The 14614-nt window shown below is 36.7% G+C and overlaps 1 protein-coding gene across 1 annotated transcript in view; it reads right to left on the minus strand.

Annotated features, from left to right (window-relative positions):
- Positions 1–1059: 1059 nt before the first annotated feature.
- Positions 1060–14614, minus strand: part of LOC143276907 (translocating chain-associated membrane protein 1-like 1) — a 69548-nt gene continuing 55993 nt past the window's right edge. The window contains exons 12-13 of the mRNA XM_076581570.1: positions 13754–13893; positions 1060–1617 (exon numbers count right to left, since the gene is read on the minus strand). Of these exons, the coding sequence (XP_076437685.1) occupies positions 1508–1617; positions 13754–13893 (250 nt within the window). The 3' untranslated portion in view covers positions 1060–1507. The remainder of the gene's footprint in view (positions 1618–13753; positions 13894–14614) is intronic.

A 14614-nucleotide genomic window follows, 5' to 3' on the forward strand; every position in this document is an offset into this window, starting at 1 on the left:
CACCACCTGGAGTCTTCCCTATCAAAGGTTAACTATAAGAGATAGTGACTAGATATTGCTGCATTACTCTGTCAAGTGTACCCCACGACAGTAACAACAGATTGGGAGAGGTTGGGTGGGTGGGGCCATCCTTTTCTGCCTAGGTTTCGAACAAGAAAGAACCATTACATCATCTAGATGTTAGGATCTGCTTTTCTTCTTCTTTTCTTTTTTTCGTTCTTTCTCTCTTTCTTTTCATTCCTATATTTTTTGTTTCGTTTTTAGTTTTTGTTTGTTTGTCTGTAAATTATGAATCCTCAAAGACCAAACAGAAAACAAGAAACAAATACTTGAAAGCATATTGCTGCATATCAGAACTGCACATGTGTTTAAAAAAAAATATTTTCCTTTTTTTCGATGAAGAAGGAAAGAGGTTAAGATTGGGGTGTAAGAGAGAGAAACAGGAGAGACAGACAGACACTGAGAACAAATGACTGACTGACTGAAATATAAATTAAACAAGATTTAAAGTAAAATGCACTTGAAAAAAACTGACCACTTAGAAAATTTGACACAACAGTCCTTGTCATCACAATATCTTAGCTGTGTGTGTGTGTGTGTGTGTGTGTGTGCGCATGCGTGCGTGCATGCGTGCGTGTTGTTATCCCTTTTCAAGCATTTCTTGAGTGCCTGTATCTGGAATATTTTTCATATTCTACATTATTCATGCCACATGTATTGTTCTTAAACTTGGTTAAGAGCCACAGTGTAAGCGCTACATAAACACACACCGTTATCATAATAATAAACAACAATGACATGTTACCATCAGCCTAAATCCATGCACATATGGCTTATATGTATACTCACATGTATGACAGAACAGATCCAGAATAAACTACTGAGAGGCTATGAACAACCATCTCTATTTCCCTGCACCCTTTCTATCCTCCCACCCCAACCCCACTTCCACAATGCAAATCTGATAAGGAAGCATGTCTTGGTGGTGTAAAAACAACAACAAAAAACAATCCACTCATCTCTCTCAATCTGACAGTTCATTACAGAAAACCACTAACACTGTGTTTACAGTTTATTTCTGATTGGCAAGTAAGATATCTAGATTCCTATTAAAAGAAGAAAAACAAAAATACTGACCATTTTGATTACTCATTCACAATCAGTGTTCATTTCAGATTATCATTGAGAGGAGGAGTACTTTACAGAAAAGGAAGAACAATAAATAAACACTGATTTCAACATGTTACCACACCCAAAGCAATTCATCATACATAAAAGATTAAAACTCTAACACCCTATCTTCATCAAAGCAAGTATATTAGGACAAGAAATCAACAAACGAAACTCAAAAACACAACCTGAAATCCCTAAATCAAGAAGGGGTGGAGGGTGGAAGGTACTTGACATAAGGAACATGACTTAAAAGGCTTGATTAACAAGAAACCCAACACCTTGATGAATGGCTGACAATGGTTGCAGGCCAGCAGGTGAGCACTGTGTGTGTCCCTCAGTGACCCTTCTTGGCCTTGGAACGTGTGCGCACCATGCCGTTCTCTGTGGCAGAATTCTGGTCCACCTCTGGCAGTGAGTTGTAGTCCTCATCTCCACTAGGCAAAGCTATAAAAAAAAATTTACAAAATTTTTAAAAGAAAAAAAAAAGAAAGAATGAAAATATGTTCCTGAGGGCCAAACAAACTCGGGGTCATAGGCATAACAGGCTGCCTACCTAGGTAGAGCTAACTGACGGCTGCTTTTGGGGTGCTAATCATTCATTTCCTGTGTCATTCATTCAGATTCAGGCATGCACACATACACACTCAGACAGACATGTAACATTTTACATGTATGACCGTTCTGTTTATTTATCTCGCCATGTAGGCAGCCATACTCCATTTTCGGGGGTGTGCATGCTGGGTATGTTCTCGTTTCCATAACCCACAGAACGCTCACATGGATTACAGGATCTTTTACCTGTGTATTTGATCTTCCTCTTGTGTATAAATATGAAGGCGGTTCAGGTACTAGCAGGTCTGCACATATGTTGACCTGGGAGATCGGAAAAATCTCCACCTTATCTCTACCAGGCGCCGTTACCGAGATTCAAACCTGGGACCCTCAGACTGAAAGTCTGACACTTTAACCACAAAGCTACTGCACCCTTCATGGTCAGTATTTCAACTGTGATCACGAAGGCAGTTGTTCCACTGGATGTGCTTGTCCCAGTCCTTCCAACCATCATGTGCATAAAAAAAAATCCAACCTACATATCCAGCCATACACAAAATGGACACCTGTAAATTCAGCCACTCTCTTGATATGAATTGGCAAACTCTACTTTTGTTTATTTGCTTTTGAAGTCTTCTTCTACTGACAAACTGTTGCTTCCTCCACTCATCACCAGTTTCATGAGCACATTATTTTTCTCCATCGTCCATCATAGAAGTAATCAAGAAGCATTTACAAAATGTGAACATTTTCCCTGTCATCTGGTTACTGACTGTGCATGTGTGCCACAACCAGAGAGAGAGAGAGATGGCCAAACATCTTTAAACTGAAAATTTCACCAATATTCTTTAACTGGTTTGGCAAAATTCAGAGATGTGAGAGGTAGCCAATCAAAAAAGCATACTGTAGTCAGGGAGGGGGGTAGGTGGAGGGGGTCTACGAAACACCTGGTGCAATGGAAAGGTGACACCTCACTGGGAGGCCTGGGGGACAGAGAACCCCTGAAGCTGGCCACAAAAAATGTTTACAAACTCAAGTAACAGTGCAGAAATCACCAATGTTTCACTCTTCTGCAAGGGTCAATATTACCTTTTTTAAATGGCACATAAACACACACAAAAAAACAAGTCTTTCCTGTAAGCCTAAAATCTGGTATAAAACAAAGCATTTTCTGCTCACAGAGATAGTTATGCGTCTGTAATCCCAGATTTAAAAATCATACATTAACTGTAGCTATCAAGTGTATTATTACATCACTACATCATCAGCTGACTTAATTTCAACTTACACAAAAAAAGAGCATTTAGTCAAATGTTGTAGTTTTGTTGCATTAAGTGGCAGATATCATGTGTGTGTGTGTGTGTGTGTGTGTGTGCGTGTGTGTGTGTGTGTGCGTGTGTGTGTGTGTGTGTGTGTGTGTTTAAAGTTTAACCATTCACACTGGCTCAACAGCTGTCTTGATGTGTCATATTTCAATGTCTTATTCAAGTTAATGAAACAGCAGCTTACGTGCTGTATCAGATGATCACCTGATGATCTGAGAGGGGTGTGTGTGTGTGTGTGTGTGTGTGTGTGTGTGTGTGTGTGTGTGTGTGTGTGTGTGTGTGTGTGTGTGTGGTATGTATACCAGTAGGTAGGTCTGGCCAAATTTTCAAATTCACAGCAGAAGCCTTATATTCACTAGCACGAAAGAGTGCAATAAATCATGAAGCCACACCAAATTTTAAAGCAATACCTCGAACAGTTTTTGTCATACTGAGTTTAAAAAAAAAAAATTAAGTAGAAATTCTAGCAAATCTCACAAAATGGCATTTTGGAACTCGTGTAGAATGACTGTAACCCCAAAAAGTATTGCATCTACTTAAACATTTATGATATTTTCAGGTTCAAGAAAGACTGTAGACTTACAAGACAGCAATTATTAATCACAAATCTTGATAAATGACAGCTTTTAACATGACTATATGAAAACATATGCTTAATTCAAGACAATCTGGGATAACATGCTCCACTTTATGTAAATGTTTTCTTGTTTGCATTTCCTCATTAACTATTGATCAGTACAGCTGATCTTACAGTACAGACTTCCAAATGAACTTACGCATGGTCTGTATCAGTGCTGAAATATGAAAAGGTTGAAAGGAAACAACAGTCTAACAACACAGCACCAGAAGGTACCCCTGGTAGTGTTATTTTGATTAGTTTTCTCTTTCTCTCTCCCTCTCCCCCTCCTCTCTCTCTCCTTAATCAATTAACTGCAAATATTTGAAATTCAGAAGCATAAAAGTGTACAAAATCTTGTACATGTTTCTTTAATCCTATGTGTTAAAGATATTGTCTCCAACTTTTCTTCAAGCATATCCACCTGCTGTACAATAACATCGCAATGAAAGTCTGGTACTAAAAAACAAAGACAAGGCTCTATCACATCTACCACCAATTCAGCAGGTAGCACAAACACATACATACACTCAGAGACACACAAACACATGATGACGCAAACGCGCACCCATGTATGTACACAAAAAACAGTAAAAAGCATGCACACATACAGAAAATTTTGTGCATGTTTTAAAACCCTTTTAGGAATACTTAAACTATTAATACAGTATGCATAAAAGGCTTGATTATCATAATGTGCATGCGTGCGTGCGTGCGTGCGTGTGTGGTGCGTGTGTGTGTGTGTGTGTGTGTGTGTGTGTGAATCAGAATCAGAATCAATTTTAATGTCAATTAAACCTGAACAAGGTTTATAAGACACACATGCAAAGTTACATGAAACCACGCACAAAAAAGCAAAACAAAATAGATAATACTGAACAAGAGGTTGAATCACTCCTGCACGCTATGACATTTTTGACAGCAGTTACTGACAAATTTCCCAAACAGTCCCAAAAGTTTGTCTTCCAGTATTAGCTGACTGGGTTTATAATATTTGGAAGGTATTTTTTAATTTTTTGTATGAATTCTATTCTAATGTCTTTGTATAATTCGCAGTCATCTAAGAAATGATATTCATCCTCTATTGTTTGACATTGTAAACACAATCTCCTTTCTTTTGGGATGTTGAAATATCGGCCTTTTTCTGTTGCTAAATAATGACAGGATATTCTCAATTTGCACAATGATTGTTTTTGATTATAATTAAGATATCCTTCAAGCAAATAAGGCTTGGTTCTGTATTCATGAGTAATTTTATCATAGAATAGTAGTTTAGATTTATTTTCAGATTTGTTTCTCTTCCAAAATAAAACATACCCATATTCTAGTTTATTCATTATAACGTGGCTAAGACTATGAATAATGAATGTTGACTGATTATTCCAAACCTGTCTTAAACCAAGATTCTGTAATATAATTTCAACGAAATTAATCCGCTGTTTTGTTTCCTCTGTAAGCATGTCGTCATACACAATTTTGATATACGAATTTTCTCGTGCCTGTGTAGAATAGAACAGAGTATGTCTTTATTACCAACTGTACCAGGGTCACAAGGAATATTGGGGGGGGGGATAGTACATAACAAGATACAAACATAAATTGAAAATCATACACAAACACAGATACAGCAGAAATAAGATACATGCAAGTGCCTATCAACATAAAAACTTGTGCATACTCACGCACGCATGCACTGCACACACACACACACACACACACATGTTTGAACAGAAGCTGCATATTACATATGGATGGGGCAGATGACTAGATATTCAGGTAGATGGTTGTTTGTTGCACAATTCTATTTATCACACTGAATGTGTTCGAGAGACAGGGCATTGACTTCTTTGGGGAAAAAGCTATTGGCGAAGTGATTGGTTTTCGTCCTTATACTTCTGTACTGTCGACCAGAGGGGAACATCTAAAAAATCCCAAAAGCTGGATGTGATTCGTCCTGGCTGATTGATTTTGCTTTTTTGAGTAGCCGCTTATAATATATGTCTTCTAGAGAAGGTAGATCAGCCCCGGTAATCTTGGTGGCAGTTTTTACGATTGTTAAGGGCTAAAATTTCTGCCTTGGAAATGTTTCCGTACGAAACAGTAATAGCAAAGGTTAGCACACTTTCAATGACTGCTCGGTAGAAATCAACCATGATTTTTTTTTTAATTCCGAACTTTTTGAGGCGCTGAAGAAAGTACAGGTGCTGTTGTGCTTTCTTAACAATTTTTTCCGTATTTTTCACTCATTTTAAATCATTGGAAATGATCAGTCCGAGAAATTTAAAGTCGCTGATGATCTCTCTGTTATGTGAAACAAAATTTTATTACTTGATAAATCACTTTTAAACTTAAGGGGTATTTCCCTATTTCACCAAGTATTGCTAGATTTGTGGCTTTTTTGTGGACTCCCAATATTTGTTTAAAAAAGTTTAAATGAACATGCTCATGAGAAAATTTGTTCAAGAGACAATGGTTATATAGTTTGTCAAAGGTAAAAGTAGCATCTGCTTTTTCAAAAGTGGGAACCATATTTCTGCTCCATACGTTAGTATTGGTGAAACTAGTCTATCAAATAATTTTGATATTATATGTATTCTTATGTTTTCATTCTTGAAAGATCTTTTAAGAATATGAGAAGCTTTTTTACCTGTTTTGCCAGATGTTCCGTAGCCTTTTCAAAATTGCCTGATCTATGGAATATTATTCCCAGGTATTTATATTGTTCAGTTGTTTCTATAACTTCTGTTCTCGAAAATGTGACAACTTTTGTTTTCCCTCTATTGATTTCAATACCCCATTGTTTACAATATAAATGTAACTGGTTTAGTTTCAGCTGTAGGCCATGTTTAGATTTTGAAAGTAATACTAAGTCATCAGCATATAAAAGACAAGAGATACTTTTGTTCTGAGAATGACTAACTGTTGGTGAATCAGTATCTGGGAGCCAATCAACAATATCATTTATAAATATAATAAATAATGTGTGGCTCAGTATATTTCCCTGTAGTACTCCTCTTTGAACATAGCTTGAAGGGGAGAATCCATTTTCATTATGGGTGCAGACTTTTGTGTCTGTATACATACTATTTATCCAATTGAGCACCTACCTCACATACCTTTAAAAAAAAATTTTTTATAACTTTTTGTGAACATACCTGCATGTGTGTGTGTGTGTGTGTGTGTGCATGCGCGCGCGTGCGTGCGTGCATGTGCGCGCATGCGTGTGTTGTAAACTCTCTCTTTGTGTATGTGAAATAAAACAGAAGTAAGATTCAAAGAAATTCAAGAAAACAGAAGCATGCTGTGTGATCAAAAAGTTGAACGAAACCAACTGAACTTCTCACTGAAAAATTTGTCTGCTATTTTGTCAGAGCTCTTGCCTGTCTTTCATTGTCGGAAAGAAAATTGTTTCACAACAGCAAACAAAGATATTACCTGAAAATATGAAACCTATCATTCAAATACTTATTAAAACAAGTAATGTAAAGTTTTTGATTTTCCCCAGTATTTGAATCATTTTACAGGTTCTCTTCATCATTCAAAATGCCGCTTCCAAATTGATGACTGCAATCAAAACTTGTATTTTTCCCCTCCAATATCTTAAAAAATAGGACTTCAACAACCAAATTCTAATGACAAAATTTAATATTTGGTATATCTGAGCGAAACCTGAACTACCTTGAGATTTGTGACAAGACTTCTCCAAAGCCAAGCAGTGAAACCACTGATCTAAAAATAGATCTGGTTGATCAGTGGGATAAAACTCATCAAAACACACAAGGTCTCCATTTTTCTGTTCAACTGTTCAAATGCTTCCGGGTCATTTTATAAAACATTTTAAACAAGAAAGAATTAACTTTTCAGAGTTGGGTTCAATGGAAAGATTCATTTTGCCTAGAAGTGCAGCAGAGCAGCAGAAATCAGGTAAATTTTGAGCCACGTTTTATAAATTGAATATAAGACATCAGTGCAAAAATTAGCCCAAGTAAAAGTAAAGAACATGATCTTTTATTTGATAGGTCTATTAAGCCGAATGGTTGAGAGCAGCAATATCCACGATCTATTTTTGTCACCAACCCTCTCAGACCAGAAGCAGACGTCAGCAAACTTTTGCCACACTGCGTTTTGAAGAGCGACGGGTACTCCACTTTGGGTGTTCAGTTTCACTCACACTGACTTATACACACAAAAAACTAACACTCAGAGCAAAGGTGGTTTCATTTTCTGATATATTTTTCAACTCATTATATGCAGTCTTGCGCTTGCTATGGTGAAGTGAACAGTGATAAAAATATGGTTTCACAACATTACACAGCAGCTAGACCTACCTAATACCAGTGTGTGTATGTGTGTGTGTGTGTTCCCAGGCCATGGGAACATCGGTACACTCCCAAGTGCAGGAGTGAATCATTTTTTCTTTGCTGTTAATTCAAAGCGCGCTTGTCTGTTTGTTGTTTTTAATTCAAAGTGCACTTGATTTCATCAAAATGACTTTCAGCTGGATCTAATGCATAATGTTTGCCAAAAGAGTGGTTCCATCAACACAGAACAGATTAGAAACGTGCTTTTCATTATCATGACAGATGAAAGGAGTGTGGCATTTTTTTTCTCCTCGATTTTGTCGTCAAATACATGCACAATAATGTAGCAACAACTGCTGTCCGCTGCATCATATCCAAGTTTCAACCCCTTCCCCCTCCTCCATTTTCTCTCTGGATCTGCACAGATCACAGAGATGGCCTTTGGGGCTTTTCTGCAGCAGTCACACCCAACTGACAGACTTCTCTTTTTTATTCTATGAAATGGAAAAGCACAAATATGCGTTTCCATGCAGCTTTTGCATCCCTGAAAATTGCTTCTCCTTCTTCTTTTTTTTTTTATGTGTATGCACATAAATAAGTATTTATTTTGTTGTATGTCTGTACAGAGTTATGTATATCAGTTAATATTTTTTAGTGGTAAAATGCACTTCTTGCACATCAATTTTTATTTTCTATTGTGCAGCATTGATCATGCTTTCACATGGAAAGACACTGCATAAATTAAACTATTATCATTAACCCATTCAGTTGTCAGCTGACACAAAGTGCTTCCCCAGTGCCTGGAAGATGTCCACTGTCCAATTTTTCCTTCACTGGATTTTAGTTCAATGAACATAAACAGATTCTGAATGGTTAGTCTGATGTGTCTGGATCATTAGGTGGAAGACCCCTTCCTTCTCCATAATGATTTACTAACTGGATCACATGGAGTGCATGTGAAAAGAGTGTTTGCCTCATAATCAAAAAGGTATCAGGAACTTTGTCAAGCAAAGACAATGGTCCCTGACCCAGTCATCAGATTTACACAATTTTGTGAGCTCTGCCGATGATTATGGATAGGTATAACAGTGGCATTGGTTCTCTCTTGTCTTATGATTTGTTTGAACACAAAAGTGAATGACGACAAAAGTTTCAAAACTGACAGCCCATTTGACGCTTGTTCAGTCCATCTGTCCACTGAGGTGAATGGGAAGGAGTGACAGCCGGAATAATATAAACAGGCCGCTGCGCGCGGCAGCCGGTTCTCCATCTTGCTTGAGGCTGGCAGTGTACATTTCACTACTGGACAGTAGTAGAGTCCAGACATTTTCAGCAAAATATTCAATTGTTGTTTGGCAATAAACTGCGACAACAGGTATGGGAAAGAGTACTATTTGTTTAGAAAAAAAAAAGAAAAAGCAAACAAACGATCTTTTTTTGACATATCTCTCTATACTATTTGTTAAGGAAAAAAAAAGAAAAAGCAAACAAAAAAATCTTTTATTTTTGACATCTCTCTCTCTCTCTGTATCTCTTAGTCTTGACCATAATGATAATAATGATAACGTCTAATAATAATTATAATATTAATGATGTTGATAATGATAATAACAATTGATAATCATAATAATAATAGCAATAATAATTAAAGCAACAAATAGTTGTCTTAGACAGTATCCGTATCAGTAACTCGAGGAGGCGTCACTGCGTTCAGACAAATCCATATACACTACACGGCCACATCTGCTGAGCAGATGCCTGACTAGCAGTGTAACCCAACGCGCTTTGTCAGGCCTTGAGAAAATATAAGAAAATAAAAGAAAAAAAAGAGAGAAAAAAAAGTGAAGTAAATGAATATTAAGAACTAAAAGTAGTAATAATAAAAAAATAAATAAAAATAAGGATGAAATAAAATAGATAATAATGATGATAAATAAGGATTAAATAAAATTTAATATAGATAAATAAATAAATAATTGATTTTTTAAAAAAATAATGAAATAGATAATTAAATAAGAACTAAAATTAAATAATACTTTTTTTTCTTTTTTTTTTAACTTTGTCTTAGACAAAGTTCATGTAGTAAATCGAACACCAAGTCGACAAATGTTGCCCATCAATGGAAAGACAAGCAGACAAAGAACTGTGCATGAATGTGTGAAAAAGGAAAGAAAATGAAAGAAGACTTAAAAAAGTCAGAAAAAAAGAAAATAAAAGAAAATGAAAGAAAAACAGAACAAAAGAGGCAAGGCCTTCAAGACTCACTTGTGATACACTTTAAAAAAATCTAATCGTTAAAATGTGTTCTGTATTTGTTATCATAAAGCTTCGGGAAAAAAAAAAAAAAAAAAAAAAAAAAAAAAAAGTCCTAACCAGATTCGAACCCCGCATGTTTGGGTGAAAAGAAACTGTCTTACCCATTACACTATCGTGGCTCCTTAACTGACGTTCTAAAATTTAATATTTGAACATGCTTTTTTAAAGGGCGATAAATCGATTGCGGTATTCGCGGTGAGAACGCTGTTTAAATCATATTATATTGGTGTATCTTGGGCATTCAAAAAATCTTTAAGGGCAATAAAAAAAAAAAAAAAAATTCTTTTTAAGTCCGCGGTAAAGGAGACGTGGCTATCCCCGCAATCACACTGCAACATTTAGTCATTTTCACTAGATCTAGATAGATGTACAAGTTTCAGTTAGTTACACCCAGTTGACATGGTTGAATCAATTTCTCTTTTATGTTCATTCTAGTTTTATAGTTTAAAAGTTGATATGAGAATTGAGTATTTTGTTGAACTAATAACACGTAGAGCCAAGTACAAGTACTTCTAAACGTCTTATGAAGTGAAAAGGACTTCATTTTGAGAAAAGTCAAGACTGGAAATTTTTACGTTTCATCAATTCAAGGGTATTAACTCACATGGTTTATTATTTTTAACTGTGAATTCCGACTGATTCTGTGGATATTTTTATGGCAGTTTGGGGCATAATCCAGTAAGTGATGAGGCGTTCACAAATCTTTCTCTGAATACATATTTAACGGTCTCCTTCTCCAACTTTCCATCACATGTTATCGTGTATTGTCCATTGAATATAGGACTGAACGGGCAGGTCAACCACTTGAAACAAAATGGCGTAGTTTGCGTTCGCAAAGAATATGAGCACGCGCTTTGAATGTATATAAATATGTGTATGCAATTGATTTTTGCCCATGACCTTCAGGGTTCAGCCAATACATCTATAAAGTCCACTTGTACTGATTTTAGTTTTTTCCGAAAAAGACCACTTGGGCGAATGAACATAGTGAAAGCCCTGTACACTGAGAGTAAAACACACAAGCTTTTTATGTATGGAGTATAATTTCAAAATGCAATGTTTAAGGTGAGAAAGATCAGTTTAAAGCAAATCAAGTCCCCTAGCATTAATTACAGATTAATTTCCCTTTTTTACTATCTGCACCAAAACGTTTGCAAACTAAATTCCATGCTTAGCAAAAGAAGTTCCTATTTGAACAAAAAATGATAATAATGACTGCTCTTGTTGTTGTGTCAGAATATCAGATCAAAGTGCCAAGCTTAGAGAATAACAAAAAAAAAATATATATATAACAGTAAATGCAGTTTGCATATAATTTGGCTTCTTTTTTATTTTTTTGTGCCCATCCCAGAGGTGCAATATTGTTTTAAACGAGATGACTGGAAAGAACTGAATTTTTCCTATTTTCATGCCTAATTTGGTGTCAACTGACAAAGTATTTGCAGAGAAAATGGCAATGTTAAAGTTTACCACACACACACGCACAGACAACCGAACACCGGGTTAAAACAAAGACAACAACAAACAAAAGCAACAACAAAACAAACATGAAAACAACAACCAAAAACAGTGTGTGTGTGTGTGTGTTTGTGTTTGTGTTTGTGTGTGTGTGTGTGTGTGTGCCATCATCTTTATCTCTTTCTCTCTTCGCCCCCCTCCATCCTGTAAGTTTTCGTCACAGTTAACATTTTATAGCGGAGTAACCTATTTCTTTCCCCCTCTCTCTCTTGTCCAGTTGTTTGTATACATTAAAACCTAGGTAATTTTCAGCCACAACCGATTTGTCAGCTTAATTAAGAGTGATTCAGAAAGAGAGGGAGAGGCATTTGCAGCAGGCAGTAGCCACTAGCAAGATGGCAGCCTGCTGGTGCGTGGCCGGCCTCCCTTCTTCCCCTCCATACTATTGAGCTTGATGCATCTATCCAATCAGACAGCGTTTTTGAGCAGGTGACATTGACTGACAGAATACGTTCGTATTGTGTGAAGAAGGGGAGGAGAGGGATAGGAGTGGCGCAAGACGATAGGTCGAATGCCAGTCAGAGGGTATGGAGGGGGCGTGGCCACAGATGTCAGTGAACTGTCCCTTCAAGGAACACTACTAGGAATGACAACAGCCAATACACCATGATTTTCATGAAACTCTGGGTTGAAAGTGCAATGGACAGAAAACACAAATTTTTATTTTTTCATGCTTTTTGTCAATGATCAGGTGCCTGACTTGTTCACTGAAGAGGCAAACCGGATGCACAGCAGACACTTTACTCAGCCCAGTTCCAACCTGGAGCCAGGAGGGAGCAGAACTACCCCTCTAAAGGGGAAAAGCTCTTAGCTCTCAAAAACGTGACTGCTGAGTTTATGAGAGCATGACTGACTCTTTATGTTGACTAAACCCATGTTTGTCACTGTTGGTATAGTTAATCACTTACGAGTCTATACAAGTTATAATTTATTATAATAAACTCACAATATGTTTCATTTTCTTCTGCAGGAAAAATATGATAACAAGCATGCTACTTCCAGTTTTAGTTTGTTTTTCTTTTCTTATTGGGAGTCATTCTGTGGAGAGGAAAACACTTTTTTGTCACACAAAAATTATCATCTTCACTTTGAATGCCTGAAAAGTTATCCACAGTGAAAACAATTGGCGGAAAAAACCCAAGTTCAGAATCCACCTTAATTTTCCTTGTTCTTTCTGTATCTCCTCCAGTTTTGTGCAAGAATCAAAGAAAAAGGTTACCCCTGAATCCTCAAATTCCCTGGCAAGGGGAGAGCATTTTTTTTTAATACAAATTCTCTGACACTGAACAGGTTAAATACAGACAGGTAGGCAGGTGTGAGATTACATCTTTTCCATGAGGACAAACATCAACATGATGGGCCTGTAAAATGTCTGTAAAATACATCTATTAAAGCTGAATAAGAACAGGTCTTTAAAACACCAAAAACAAGTTGATTTCTTTAAAATTCAATAACCATCCAACTCTACACATTAATGAAATGGGACAAAAACTATATAATTCAGAACTACATAATAACATCACTGTTCCTTTCTCTCCCTCACACATTGTTTTTAATGTAATGGGGCATGCATGACATTTGCACTGTCTGTCAGAACTAGATAACTATGCACGTACACAGTTCTCAATCAACCGAAATCAAGGCAAGGTTTTAAGTAAAGAAATTACAGCTGACTAAAAAGTAAAAGTGATATGGAGAGCAGCTAATGACAGTTTCATGAGAGTGATCACTGGCTTGGCTTGAGGTAGTCTTGATGTTGAAAGGTCAAAGATAAGAAGACAAAGCAATCAAATCTATGTGAGCTGATTTTTCCTTGTTTTTTGTTTTGTTTTATGTTGTTGGTTTTTGTTTGTTTTTCCATCCTTTTACTTCCCTTTGGGGTCCATTTCGGGAAAGGAAAGAAAAGTTCTCTGGAGCTGCCTGTTAATCAAGTTATTCTGCCAGCAGCCTACCTTTGGCCAGCTTCTTCTTGCTTGGGGAGCGTGGCTTTTTGGCCACCCCGCTGCGTTCACGCAGCTTGCGAAGCTGGAAGGTGATGAAGTTCCACATCAGCCAGGCCTGCATCAGGCACACTGCTGCCAGACAGTTGATCCTTCAACATGAACATACACACATCTCCATGACAACAGCCAGTTCTTTCATTAAAAAAATCATGTCAGAATCTGGGGTTTTTTCATTATATTACTTATAAAAACATTTCACTGCTGTGCTTTTTCACTGACAGACACAATGTATGTTTTGTTTCAGTCTACATAAATTAAAAAAAAAAAAAAAAACTAGTACAAACCTGGATCTTTTTTTTTAATTTTTAAAAAGACATAAGTTTTAAGAACTAAAAAATTGTATGTCATATTTTACTCTTCTTCTTCTTTTTTCACGCTGTTTCATCATCTGCACTATTTCAGTGGCACTACTCCCACACAACTCATTTTGAGTCCCCCTGACATATCCAGGATTCACCCGTGTCACAATTCAGAGCCCACAGTCCACATGGAAAATACTGATATACTGATGTCAGGTCTCCTAAAGGCCACACACCAGAAGAGACCCTGTACTGCTTCTGAGTCACTTCAGTGGCATTCAGTTGTACCTGTCCTGATATAATATGCAGGACACTACCTATGTCCTCTATAGTCTAAGAAAATTAGGAAAATACCTCAAAAACATTGCAAGAAAAGGTTTTGTTTTTTTTTAGCTCTTCGTATTCAGCGTTTCTCACACTATTACCTGTAAAAAATAAAAGAAAATCGAATGTCAGATAACAGCAGGAAAATTAAATAAAGAAAAATAAATACAAAGAGATGGCACGAACA

The sequence above is a fragment of the Babylonia areolata genome, chromosome 33, assembly GCF_041734735.1.
Source record: "Babylonia areolata isolate BAREFJ2019XMU chromosome 33, ASM4173473v1, whole genome shotgun sequence".
Taxonomy (NCBI): Eukaryota; Metazoa; Mollusca; class Gastropoda; order Neogastropoda; family Buccinidae; genus Babylonia; species Babylonia areolata.